Here is a 14,230-nt window from a genome sequence, read left to right on the forward strand (position 1 = left end):
CTTTCACGAGTCTCGGGTGCCCATACATATCTGCTATAACGACTGTCTGAGTATTTACTCAAGTACTGAACTTAAGTACAAATTTGAGATATTTTTTACTTTAGCTGAGTATTTCCAATTTTCAATACATTTACTTCTCCTCCACTACATCTCAGAGGCAAATATTTAATTGCACTTTTTACTCCACTGCAATTAATTGAAAACTTTAGTTACTAGTTACTCTATAGATTTAGATTATTATTACAAAACATACATTAACCACTTCAGCCCCATATACAGCTCTATAAACTAAAGTTTTCAAGTAATTGTAGTGGAGTAAAAAGTGCAATATTTGCCTCTGAGATGTAGTGGAGTAGAAGTAAATACAAAAACAGCACCAAAATGGAGCCGAACTGATCACATATATATTTCAGTTTTTACTAAATACCTTCTGTACTGCATTTTCTTAATCCTTGAAGTGTGCTTTTTAAGATTCTGCCATGTACCAGACTGAAATAATGTCCCACTGGTTCATTTTTAACCCTATGTTAACACTTATCCTACCCAAACCCAAAAAGGGAAACCCATCTTCGAGGTTTGGTCCAGGAAGCAGACACCCTAAGTTCTAACAGCACCATCATCATCCATAGTCTCTAATGTTGTCATAGCCAGTGCAGTGCCATGTTCGATTACCTCATTAACAAATGACATGACCTGCCTGGTGAAGCTTACTCTTATTAACGTGTGGTTTGGTGAAGTAAGTACCCGCGGGATGAAAAAAGGTAAAAAACAAAAAAGTTTGGAATGCCCCTCCACAGGTCTTGGGAGCAGCTAGCCTGGTAAACCCTCCCTCCGGAAATGTAATTTCCATTTGATTCAATCAAATGGAAATGAGATTTCCGGAGGGAGGGTTTACCAGGCTAGGGAGCAGCAGCCTCTGTGGACATTTTTAAGAACCACTTGTGGAATGTCTTAGAATTTTGTGTTTTTGTTGTTTTCAATCATTTGAATGTTTCATGCTGTGTTTTTATTTCTGTTGTATCTAAAGCACTTTGTGAGTTCTCTAAAAAAAAAAGAAAAAAAAAGATTTATTTAAAATCCGTTAATAAAGCACAAGTTTACATTAAAAGTTTAAAATCTAATTGAAAATAAACAAAGAATAATTAAAGACAGGCAAGAGAATAATTTGAAACTCTGGAAAAAAGAAAATAATTGTACCTATGTTGCTTGACCACACCCCTCCAGAAATTCAGGGACATTTACGTCATCAACATACAAATCATTTCAACAGCAGAAAGCCTTCCAGAGCATTGCAATATATTGCCAATATAGCTGGTTTTGAATACTAGGCATTTTAGATGTACATTTATTTGCCAATAATCATTTCTATAATCCACCAATTAATGGTCGAGAATGACAACTGTAAACCAAGATGTTAACATTTTCTGTGTGTTTGCACAACATGTAAGATAAATCAATAGTGGTTTTACACTGTCAATCCAAACTCTGTGTGCGTGTGACACAGTGTGCGTGCGTGCGTGCGTGCGTGCGTGCGTGCGTGCGTGCGTGCGTGCGTGCGTGCGTGCGTGCGTGCGTGCGTGCGAGAACATGGCTCTTGCATTCATGATGATGTGTATAAATGCATTTATTGGTGAAGATCCATGTGACTTTATCCAGCGCTGTGTGTTGGGTTGTCCTACACGTGTCTGCCTAAGGAGCTGAAACAACAGTAAACATTTAAAACAGGACACTCTGTCATTGAACATGCAGTATAACATGTAGTCTGCATTTAATAGACTGCTTTTCCTTGACTGTGTAATATGTTTGCCTTTCAAGGCTTCTGTCCAATTTGTGGCAAAAGACATTCTTGAACATAAGAAACACAAACAAGCTCTAAAATTCACCTGCTTTTCAAACATGAATTACACTTTTTCATTGTGATAAATGTACCAGCAGTGAGATAGTCAAATCCTATTGTCAACAACCAAATTATACTGTTTACTGATTCTTCAGAAAACATTCAGTAAAATTATAAAGCCTCAACGTTTTGAGATAAGATAAGATATTCTTTATCTTTACCTGATTGTAAATTGGTGGACACAACAGCAGCAGTTGTTCCAGGTTCTGAAAAAAACGATAGCAGCTTGTGATAAAAATCACAATGAAAGAATAAACACAATGAAATTTGCATTGTATGTATATGTAATACAATGGTGACAAATGTACAGCACGGGCAGTACGGTGCAGTGTCTTTATGGCAGAACAACCATGCTTGTGCAGCTATAGAACGAATAAACCACAAGTTTATACTGATTCCACATGCAGGAAACAATCGGATCAATGACGTCGTATAATGACGTGAAAATGTACCCTATTTGTACAGTGTATATCCAACAACATTGCAAGTCTGGAGATAAAATAAACATGCAGGCCTAATTCTCCAGACAGTTTCTCCTTCATAAGAAAGCCTGTGAACGAGGTGGTGACACTGTCACACAGTAATTAACAAACAATAACAAATCAAGTGATATAACTGAACGTGAACAAATGACACTCCTAACACCTACCATACAACAATAAAACTTAGAAATGAGATTGAAATAATTTGATCTGATCTTTTAAAAGTATATACTGTACTGTACCATTTTCAGAGTGGTTGATTACGCCATAGAAGCTGGTGTCGCCTAAAATTAAACAAATAAGCATTAATGTGGTGCATGTTTTTGTTATTTCAAACGTGGTTTCAATTATTTAGTTAACGAGGAAAAATAAACACAAAACAAACTGACAGACTTGAACTTCCAAAAGAAGTTTAGCGAATTAATTCTTTATTTTGACTAGAAAAACTTCCTATGTGAAAGGCCCCGCCCTGAGTAGCAGATGAATTTGTAAAGTAAGTTAGAAATGTGTGCCGTGGGGCGTCCGCTGGCCTAGCGGTCCAAGCGCATACCACATATGCTGGTAACCCAGCTTGACAGCATGCCGCGAGTTCGACTCCTGATCCCCGCAACCTTTGCTGTATGTCACCCCCCCATCTCTCTCCCCATTTCCGGTCAACCTCTATCCTATCAGTAAAGGTAGAAAAAGACCCAAAAAATATATTAAAAAAAAAAGAAGAAATGTATGGTGTGGAAAGTGGTTGGAAATAGGCCTAATGTATAGTGTACATAATTTTAACATGCATGGTACATATTGCCTGGCATTTAATGGCTTAACCAGGCCACTTGTGGCCTGCAGCCATACAGACTCAACTGGGTGTGAAGCAACTGGCAACAAAAAATTTTTTTGCATCTGTTTTGTTGGCCTGTATGTATGTACATCATAGCAAGAAAATGCACTCCAATCTAGTTTGTTTATGTTGTCACGGCCGGGGCATATAATGGTACACTATTGCACCGCATGTATTCATCCGAGTCGTCATTGCAGTGGTGACAGGACAGAACATAATTTGATAGGTAACCAAATGCGGTGCAACACCACCATATACGGATAGTTTTGACCAGAAACAGCGCCGGTCACGTGGTTCATGTGAACTCGAAATAGTGACAAACGCTCATAGACTCCAGTGCATACCGTAAACTTCCGATTCAGGGCTTTGTCACTATTCGTCTCCTCCCGAGCCGCAATTGGACTGGCCCGATGAAGTTAACGGAGGTGACTCAACTCTCCTTATATGGCTCTGGTTTTGACACAATACCTTTGTATGTCTCACGGCTGCCTCGGGCATCCCCCTTGAACTCGAACGCGGTTGTGACACAAGGTGGAGTTCAAAGTCTAATCCTGTTAGTAAAGTGCTTAGACTAGAAGGGAAGCAGACTCATTGTTGCCTGCCATAAAATGCATGGGGGATGCAATGGTAAAAACTCTCGATGTCTCTGGCAGGGTTTTTGGTGCTATAGTTAAAGAAGACGACCTTGCTTCATTTTGGACCCACCTTGCTATCAAAGAATGCAGGGGAGCTACATTTGACACACTACTCAAGGTTTTGGACATGTGCCCACGTGACGCTTTCGCCAGTGTCCATTACTTCTTAAGGGCACTAATTACACTGCCACTGACAACATGCAGCGTTGAACGCCTATTTTCCATTGTCCAAAGAGTCAAAAGTAAACTCAGAAGTACAATGACAACTTCTCGCCTAAATAGTCTGTGTCTCCTAGCGTTTGAGAGAGATTTATCTGAAGGTCTGAACTACGATTCAGTTATAGATATTTTCAAGTGTAGCAAGTCCTGTCGTCTCATGTTTTGAGACATCACTACATGCTTGAACACTATTTGTATTGTTGCTGTTGTAATCGCAATGTTGAAATGAGTCAATAATTTGTGCAGGACATCATGTTCGCCATATCTGTAATTTTCCCCCGAGATTTGTAGGCTACCTGAGATTCTAAATGTAATTCCTGGGGACGCTACTGTGGCCAACCCCTGACAAACGCCATGTCTTGGCCATTTCAATTATAATAGTTAGACTAGATTAGATTTGAAGTTCTTTCATTGTTTTTGTTGGACATAATTTCTTTAAACCAGTTGTCCTTGTCAGAAGTGTTATTAACCAACATGATTGGTTCAAAGACTGACCGTACTGCAGTGGGCAGTACACATCATGAGGAGCCCCACTGTGATTTGTCCTCTGGTCTGCAGCTGAGCCCCGATTGGTTCCCTGAGACTGAACTGGTCTGTTATTAAAAGATAATATATTTAACAGAAATTAAGTTAAAAAATTAATAATAAAACTGTACTGCTGTCATGAATAGACAGAGATTAATACTGTACATACCTGACATAACCTGGATCTGTAAATTAAAGAAAGATTAAGTTGTATCATAATTATTTGAACCAAATGAAAACATACAAGTCTAATTGTTTAGACAGTCTCTTCTTCACGAGAAAGTCTGTAAACGTGATACTGTCACTAAAAAAAATCTAACAAATCAAGTCATACATGTGACCCTGAAAGGAAAGACATTTCTAATATTAATATTCCACAATAAAACCAAATTAATTTGATATTAAAATAATACAGTACCATTTTCATAGTCATCGTGGTGGCTGATTACACCATAGACACTTGTGTTGCCTAAATGTAAACAAATAAGCATTAATGTTTATTTTATGTAATTTCAAACATGGTTTCAATGTAGTTACTCATAGTGCTGATTGGCAAAACAAACATGAACTGACAGACTTGAAATAAAATTTAAAAAATCTTCTTCAATGTATCTCCCAATTTAGTCGTTTTCGCCAAATTATTCATTTCAAATAGCAGATCTACAAGCTCATAGCGCGGCAGCTTGTATATCTTCTATTTTTGAATAGCAAATAAATCTTAAAATGACACAGATGCGTTCCCGGTCTTAATGGGTTAAAGTACTTCCAAAAAGGACATTTAATGAATGTACACATATCTTTTATTGGAAGTTCTAACTTAATTAAGATTTATATATAGAACCAGTTGTCCTTGTCAGAAGAACTTGTCATAAGTGTCCTTCTTGTCCAACCCTTGACTGACCGTGCTGCAGTTGGCAGTACGTATCATCAGGAGCCCCACTGTGATTGGTCCTCTGTCTAGTAGCTGAGCCCTGATTGGTTTCCTGAGACTGAACGGGTCTGTAATTGAAAGATCATATATTTAGCAGCAATGAAATAGAAAACAAGATGGATTGTACTGCTGTCGTGTCATGAATAGACAGAGATTAACACCGTCCTTACCTGACATAACCTGGATCTGTAAATTAAGACAAAAGTCCCATTATAAATATTTTAAACAAATAAAAACAATTTGATTGTGATGGTGGTAGTCTTGAATGCGCCCCACCGGAAGTCTCGCTAGACGAGATTGAAATCTCGAGATTGAAATCCCGTCTAGCGAGACTTCCGGTGGGGCGCATTCAAGACAATCACGTTGCATAGTGTTCTGTCACTATGAACGTCAGATCAAAAAAAAAAAAAAAAAAAAAGCTATCAAAATATGCGATCGAGCGCAAGGCCTATTGGCGCACGTTTTTAGCTGTGGTGGACCCGGGATGGAGTTAGGAAATTTTTCTACTGTACATTCATCCTAGGATATCATAACATCATAGAAAAGGTAAGAAAACTGTGGTCCAAAATTCCCCTTTAAGGAAGAAATGTGAGCACTTTTTCCACCACGGTATATATGACTACAAATGTAATGTATTGTTGTTTTGCTTTTTGTATTGAGCAACAATGTTATATACTGTACTGTACCATTTTCATAGTCAGGGTGGCTGATTACTCCATAGACACCAGTGTTGCCTAAAGATGAAACACATAAGGCATTATTGTGGTGCTTATTTGTGTTATTTCAAACATGGTTTCAGTTTAGTTCATTATTCTGTTAATTAGGAGGGGAAATTACAGACTTAAATGTACTTCCAAAAAAAGAACATTCAGCGTTTAATTAAAATATATATTTTTTAATTTGAAGTTGAAATTAATTACAAAAATAATGAATTACTAAATGACTAAATTAATTTAGATTAAATTAAATTCGAAGCAATTGTGCTTGTCCGGACTTGTCAGTGTTCTTAAAGTGCAAGACCACTTTGGTAGAGGTTTGGGTTGTGTAGTTACCTTGCCATGATGTAACCACAAAGTTGGACAAGAAATCAAAAACTATTTCTCCATTGACTAGAAATTGATAATTCAAAATGATGCTCCTCATTGATTTACATGGTACGGCAAGACCAGCATGCTGGCTCTTTTTCAGCCTGAAAACTAATGCAAACATACCTGATTCTGTCAGTAGTACATCACCAAACCCAGTATTGCTTGTTATTTTTTGATAAAAATGACAACTTTCTGTTGATTTTGCCATTTTTATTAGGAAGACAAAAACCCGGATCCGTGGATCTGGATCCGGATCTTCAAATAGTAAAACCATCAGGAATTTGACATTTTTATTTAAAAAACAAGCAGTAACTGGGTAGCCTATGGTGATGTTCTATTCTGTCAGAATCAGGATTGTTTGCATTCATTTTCAGGCTGAAAAAGAGCTTCCAGAATTGTCTTGCCGTGTGAGCCATCATGTAAGTCAATGAGGAGCATATTTTGAATAATCAATGTCTAGTCAATGGAGAAATGATTGCCCTTTAATCAACATGATTGGTTCACAGACTGACCGTGCTGCAGTCGGCAGTACACACTATCAGGAGCCCCACTTTGATGGGTGCTCTGGTCTGTAGCTGAGCCCCGGTTGGTTTCCTGAGACTGAACGCATCGCCGCAGCAGGACCAGAAGGACGGTCAGTAGAATCACAACCAGAAGTCCAACAATCAGACCCACGACATGTGGCAGACCCATGACATGTGTAGGAGGAGTGTGTTGCACAGATCCAGACACTGCAAGAAAAAAAAAGGTTATTATATTAAAGAGGACCGATTGAGGAAATACACTGCTGTTCAGCCACTGGTACAAACCACGTAGTTCATTTTTTATATATAAAGTCAAGTGGTTTAACGGTTTAACAAGCTGTTTTGAAAACTGCAAATTTTCTGTTCATACTGTAGTAAAATGTACTTACATCAGTAAAATGTTGAAGTACCATCTGCAATTGTAACATGACGTGCGTCATATGTTAAGTATGTTTTAAGTATACTCACGTCTCACTGCCATCCAGCTCTGTGGTGACTCCCCTCCAGAATAGCTACACTTGTAGAAGCCCTCATCAGACTTAGATACAGCAGGTATGATCATCTCTCCACTGGTTTTAGTTTGGATCAGTTCTTCGTTCCTATAAAAGTCCACGTTGGAGAGTGGCGAGCCTGTTCTGAGTTTACAGCCAAGAGTCACAGAACGTCCCTCACTCACAGGGTGAACAGGACTCACCAGGATGACAGGACCATCTGTAAAACAGTTAACACGTTAAAAACCACATGTTAGGATTCACACTGAGCAAATATAAAAGCAGGCTTTTATTTTATTTTAATGAGTTGATGGAATGCTGCAGTATTGTAAGGTAATGAATGAAGTAACTGGACTCACCATGAACTGTGATGTTGACAGCATTGCTGTACTCTCCCAATCCAGACTCACACCAGTACACTCCACTATGACTGGTAGATACCTTTTTAGTCCATGTAGATCCAGTCACTGGACTCCTGGCCGAAGACACTGGGTAACTCATCACTTTCCATTCAGTAGAGATTCCCTCACAGCTCAGTGAGAGAGACTCACCGATGAAGTGCTGAGTTCTGTTAGCACTCACTGTGAGAGAAGCTGAGGAATGAACATCTAAAACACAACAGGATGAAACAAAGATCAGTGTTACAATGACACAGTGAACTAAACTCTAGAAAAGTGAGAACAAGATCAGAGAATGTGAAAGAAATGCAAATAGAAAACATGAGAAAGAGTGAGTGAGTGAGTTAGTGAGTGAAAAATCTGAAAGACCCGTTTCGTTTAAGGACTATAGAGATACTGTGCAGTACGATTTGTGTGATGCTTATGATAAAAAAAATGTTTTGCAAAATATCTGCTTCCTGGTGGCGCTATAATAGGCCCATGTGAAACATTTGGGGCAGAGGTTCTGCTCTGGCATCCAGGGAGTGTGTGTGCACAGTTTCGCTGCCATCAAGCCAACGGTGCCAGAGATTAGCTGTTCACAGACGGACACACATATGCGGACGGACGGGCGGACACTCACCACCAGACCACACAAACTGAGGTTCACTGTCTCTAGTGTAATAAACTGGATCTCCTCTCCCAGCTCTACACACATATCCTCCTGTGCCTGTAGGACCATAAATGATGTAGGAACCTTCCACAGTCCCATGGTGGCTACCAGGTAAGGGCTCATACGTGTAGGAGTTGAGTGGTAGTTTAGGAACAGTCCTGTCCCAGTAGAACCTCCAGTCTGCAGATGATTCCATAACCTCACAGCTCAGAGTCACTGAGGCTCCAGGACTCAACCATTGAGGAGACAAACTTAGCACAGGCTGGGGTTTGTCCGCTGGAAAACACATTTCTCTGAATTAAAAACATTGTTTTGCTATTTGACATGACATACGTCAGTAGAAGATATCGATATTTCGTGCAATGCCTGGAGACTGAATAAAATAGTTTTATCTTAGTTCCCTCTCCAATTAACAATATTCCCTCCCCATTTTCCTAAACAAATTATATATATTCTGACTTACGTGACACAGTCAATTTAACAGCATCGCTCCATCCTGTTGAAGAGTGCAGGCTATTTTTGGGACGGCCCTTACACATGTAGTCTCCACTGTGAGACACAGAGACACCGTCGATCCTGAATTCAGCCTGGCTCTCTGGTTTGTTTGTAGATGAGCCGGTTGTCTTCCATTCATAAATCCAGTCGGTGTCTCCTCTCTCCTGTATCTCACACTGGAGAGTGATGGTCTCTCCGTCGAATAACTGAGACCAACTGGGCTGCAGGATCACAGCAGACCTGCCCACTGTTTACATTAAGAAACACAAATTAGTGCTGAAAATTACTGCATATAAGTAGATGTGTCCGTGTAGCAGTGGTGTAAAGTAACTAAGTAAATTTACTCAAGTACTGTACTTAAGTACACTTTTGAGGTACTTTTACTTTACTGGAGTATTTCCAATTGTCTATACTTTTACTTTTACTCCACTACAGTTATTTGAAAACTTTAGTTACTAGTTGCTTTGCAGATATAAATGATTACATTATAAAACATACATTAACCACTTTAGCCCTATTTTATACCTAGGCTATATGAAAATAGACGATCTACAAGCTCACAACGCGTCGCATCGCGACGCGTTGTGAGTTTGTAGATCTGCTATTTTCAAATATTTTAGTACTTTTACTTTTGGTACTTCAAGTACATTTTGATACCAATACTTTTGTACTTTTACTCAACTCTAATAAGGGCCTAGGCCTCTCAGTCTTTTGCCATCGCTATAGCAGACCACTGTATTTTGTCCGTATGGCAACAATTACTCACCAATTGTGTATATGGTAACAGCATCACTGTATTCAGTGTAGTAAGCTGGCTCTCCTCTCGCTCCTCTACACCTGTAGATTCCACCTGCTGACACACTGATTGGTCCATCAGAGTATTGAACAGCATCTTGCATGATCAGTGAGTCTGTGTTGTTTTGGTACCATTGGTATCTCCATCCAGTTGAGCCCTCCACAGCGCAGGTCAGTGTAACACTGCCCCCTACTGGTATCTCTGTTTGGTCAGCTTCCAGTGTGGCCTTGTTTGGTTTATCTATAATGTTCACAATCATTAAGAAGAAAAACTTAAAACTAGAACAGACAGTACTACCAGTGGTTGTCAGAGTGGCATCCGGGGACCCCCCAGGGTCCTTGAGGGGGTTCCAGGGGGTCCCCAGCAAAGGTAGTTAACATACTGTCACAATCATTTTAACCAATTTATCCATTTATACATTGGCTATTCAAAAATAGCAGATCTACAAGCTCACAGCGCACCACTTCGTGTGGCGCTGAGAGCTTGTACATCTACAATTTTTGAAAATGTTTGGAAAATATTGAAAATGTTTGGAAGATTTTGAATAATTTGTATTATTTAAAAAATATATAAATCTTCTCTTCTGGGGAACCATGGCACAACACCTTTCCAGATGGGGGGGTCCGCGGCCAAATACATATCAATTTGGGGGTCCTTGACATGAAAAGGTTTGCGAACCACTGATATAAGCTATTTTCACTATTTTAAATATTTTTTTTTAAATAACAATTTAACTAAAGGTAGGGTAAGTGATATTTTTTGGTTAATTATTTTGTTAAAAGGTTAAAGTACTATATTGTGATAGTAATCATTGCTACAGAGCGTTTGTTCGGTCACAGGGGTCTCTCCAGCTCTTTAGTAAACAGAATATAGTACATTTTCAGGTAGGTGACACATTTTAAGCGAATCAGGAGAGAGCACTGAAAATGCATGTTCTGTTTAATAAAGAGCTGGAGAGACATGGGAGACTCCTTTTACTGAACAAACACTCTATAGCAATGAGTACTATCAGAATATAGAGCTATTTAACACTTATTTTAACAAAAGTAAATCACTTATCCTACCTTTAAAAAAAGGAATGGTTTTGGACATACAAGGTTTCCACCGACAGCGAAGATATCTTACCTTTAAAAGACACAGTGATGGTTTTGCTGGAATAGACGAACGCTCCCCCAAGCTTGCGTTGACCTTGACATTCATATTTGCCACTGGGATCGTTGGCAGAAGGACTTATAACATATTGATGTTTTTGATCCTGTTCTTTCATCCTTTTATCACCCTTCCACCAGTAGAAGTGCCAGTCAGAGGCACTTCCATCCTGAATGGTACACGTTAGAGTAACTCTCTCTCCAATGAAAAGGTCAGGCCAGTCAGGGTGTCTGCTGAGAACAGACACAGGTTCTGTAGAAGCAACACACACACACACGCACGCACGCACACACACACACACACACACACACACACACACACACACACACACACACACACACACACACACACACACACACACACACACACACACACACACACACACACACACACACACACACACACACACACACACACACACACACAGTTAAGTTGAGCTGATATTGTCAAGAGGTGGAAAAAGTACTAAAATGTTTTACTTAAGTAAAAGTATCAATACTGCAATGTAGAAATACTCTGTTACAAGTAAAAGTCCGGAATTCTAAATTTAATTGAGTAAAAGTACAAAAGTATTAGTATTAAAATATACTTAAAGTACAAACGTAGAAAGTAGTCATTATGCAGAATGTCCCTTTTCACAAGTATTCAAATGTATAAAATGCTATGAAAATAGCAGATCTACAAGCTCACAATGCGACGTATTGTGAGCTTGTAGATCGGCTATTTTCAAATGGCTGAAATGTATAAAGGGCTGAAGTGGTTAATGCATGTTTTGTAAAAATAATCAAAAACAAAAACGTTTTCAAATAATTCTAGTGGAGTAAAAGTACAATATTTGCCTCTGAGATGTAGTGGAGTAGAAGTAAAAGTATTGAAAATTGAAAATACTCCAGTAAAGTAGGCTACAACTACCTCAAAATTGTACTTAAGTACAGTACTTAAGTAAATGTAGGCTACTTAGTTACTTTCCACCACTGATATTGTCCTTCTAATGCGTGCGGGGGCCGTGTTTTTTTTTCAATTCCTTTTTTCATTATCAGACAATATCAGTCACCAGAACCAAGGACGGTTGTTTTCGATGAATCCATCATGGTTAAAATGGAGTTGGAAGTTACAATGGGTTTGTATGGGAAGGTGGCGTGTCTGATAAAATGAATATCAAATCTAAATACTGAATCAAGCAACTTGTCTGGGGTGAAACACAACAGCCTGAGTAGACGTTAAAAATTACCCCAACATGTTTGAACGTGAAATATCCCTTTAATATGTAGTAATAACCTGACAGAAATAAATGTAAGAAATATGTAACGGGTGTCAAAATGATGCTGACTGAGTGAATGTAGCGAATAGATAGAAAATCAATCTTCACCTTGACTGAGTCCATAGGAGACGAAGTTACTCAGCACTGAAAGATATTTGATAAGACAATAAATATCTGCATTTTCATCATTCCTAATTAACACAACACAAACATAGCTACAGCTAAAGTTGACAATAACAAGTTTACAATGCGTCTGCACATTAATGCTATTTTCAGCATTGATGTGGAATCATTCTTACATCAACACAGTGCTCAGGGAGCAGTTAGAGGTTAAGTGTCTTGCTCAGGGACATGTCGACGCGTAGACCGGGCCGTGAACCGGGACCTTTCTGTTCCCCAGGCGACGACCTCTCTATACCCTACACTTATCTAGGCCCACCCTGGATTTGCAACAACATTCTGATAACCAACAAATGCTGTAGTTTGTATGTGGCTACAAGCTACTCATTTGTTAATGAGTAAAAATAAAGATGAAATTAATAAATAAATATACTTTTTTAAAGGGTGTGGTATAGCACTGTATATGTACTGTATAGGCCTACTGTAGTTGCATGGAAATTACAAATGTATTGTTGGAGATACTATAAAAACAACTCCAACATTGATTCCATTTACTTTTTTCATTTTTTACTGTATTCTAACTTAGCTTAACTTTAACAAAATGTTGTTTTTCTTTCATTGACATGGTTTACATTTAGTAATAATAGTGATATACTCACAGAGGAGCACGCAGCAGGGCCACATATGACCCATCCTCTTGTGTGATGAACGCCTCTGAAATACCTTTCTACTAACTATTCACACTGGAATAATAGCTACTGCTGAGCGAGAGAGAGAGAGAGAGATGGGGGGGGGGGGGGGTTGCGTGTGAGAAAGATGTTGGACTTACACACATGAGCTCATATACATATACTTCTATAGATCTGCTTTTCCTTCCTCTTTCTTTTCAGAAGAGAGGTTGAGATGTGTCGAAAGATAGGGCTTTCAAACCAGCCTTTCAACCCTGGCTTCCTTTAACTTTGGATCAAGTGAGGCCTCCATTTGAGCCTATTAGGCCTGCTAAACGAGGGGCAAAGAAGAGAAGAGTATAGCACAGCAGGGCTCATACACCTTGCTTATAAGCTTATCAATAATGAATAATTAATCAAATCATTCTGCATAATGTTGTGTGTAAAGCTTGTATTGTATTGCTGAAAGGAGGACACATCTGGGGGAACAGGATGTTACTGCAATATACACACACACACACACACACACACACACACACACATACACAGACATATATATTGCTTTGTGTGTAGGGCACGATGCTGTTGCAATACAGAGTCAGACACCCATATGAGAGAAGTTCTGGGACATTACAAAATCACAGGGGTGGTAAAGAAAGAGGAACTTTCCATTGCAGTAATGATGCACGGAGTTGCAGATCTAATGCTGGACATGAACATTATTTGAATAATGTAATTTAATCAACAGTATTGATCATACTGAAGTATTAAACGGAATAAATGCAATATTTACAATATCTGTGATGGAATGGGATCTGTATTATTTGGTTGTTCGTTCGTTTATTAAATTATCTTTTAAATATCACATTGAAAACCTTGTCACAAAACTAAGAGAGAAAATTGTTTTTCTCTATAGGAACAAAGTGTGCTTTCCTGCATCCTGTAAAAAAAACTATTATTGAAGCCACTTTTCTTTCTGTGTTAGATTATGGAGACATTATTTATAGGATTGCTGCCCCATCAAATTTAAATCACCTCGACACAGTGTACCATTCTGCCTTAAGGTGGGT

General features: G+C 38.8%; 1 protein-coding gene and 2 long non-coding RNA genes across 3 annotated transcripts; all 3 read right to left on the reverse strand.

Annotated features, from left to right (window-relative positions):
• Positions 1 to 1,582: 1,582 nt before the first annotated feature.
• LOC308078144 lies at positions 1,583 to 2,693 on the reverse strand. Its single transcript, XR_013932500.1, has 3 exons — positions 2,622 to 2,693; positions 2,059 to 2,103; positions 1,583 to 1,697 (listed from the first exon to the last, which is right to left on the reverse strand). It is a non-coding gene; the product is annotated as an uncharacterized lncRNA (long non-coding RNA).
• A 2,794-nt stretch (positions 2,694 to 5,487) lies between these two features.
• Positions 5,488 to 7,213, reverse strand: LOC308078143. Its single transcript, XR_013932499.1, has 4 exons — positions 7,119 to 7,213; positions 6,205 to 6,252; positions 5,689 to 5,704; positions 5,488 to 5,586 (listed from the first exon to the last, which is right to left on the reverse strand). It is a non-coding gene; the product is annotated as an uncharacterized lncRNA (long non-coding RNA).
• Positions 7,214 to 7,271: 58 nt separating this feature from the next.
• On the reverse strand, positions 7,272 to 11,229 carry LOC308079027 (Fc receptor-like protein 5; the record flags this gene model as incomplete). Its single annotated transcript, XM_080420364.1, has 7 exons — positions 7,272 to 7,337; positions 7,606 to 7,841; positions 7,981 to 8,229; positions 8,642 to 8,947; positions 9,135 to 9,413; positions 9,933 to 10,202; positions 11,088 to 11,229. 7 exons carry the CDS (start codon positions 11,227 to 11,229, stop codon positions 7,272 to 7,274), a joined length of 1,548 nt encoding a protein of 515 aa, XP_080276490.1.
• Between the last annotated feature and the right edge of the window lie 3,001 nt (positions 11,230 to 14,230).

Source organism: Gymnoscopelus braueri (genome assembly GCF_963280865.1).
Source record: "Gymnoscopelus braueri genome assembly, chromosome: 22".
In the NCBI taxonomy this organism is placed as follows: domain Eukaryota; kingdom Metazoa; phylum Chordata; class Actinopteri; order Myctophiformes; family Myctophidae; genus Gymnoscopelus; species Gymnoscopelus braueri.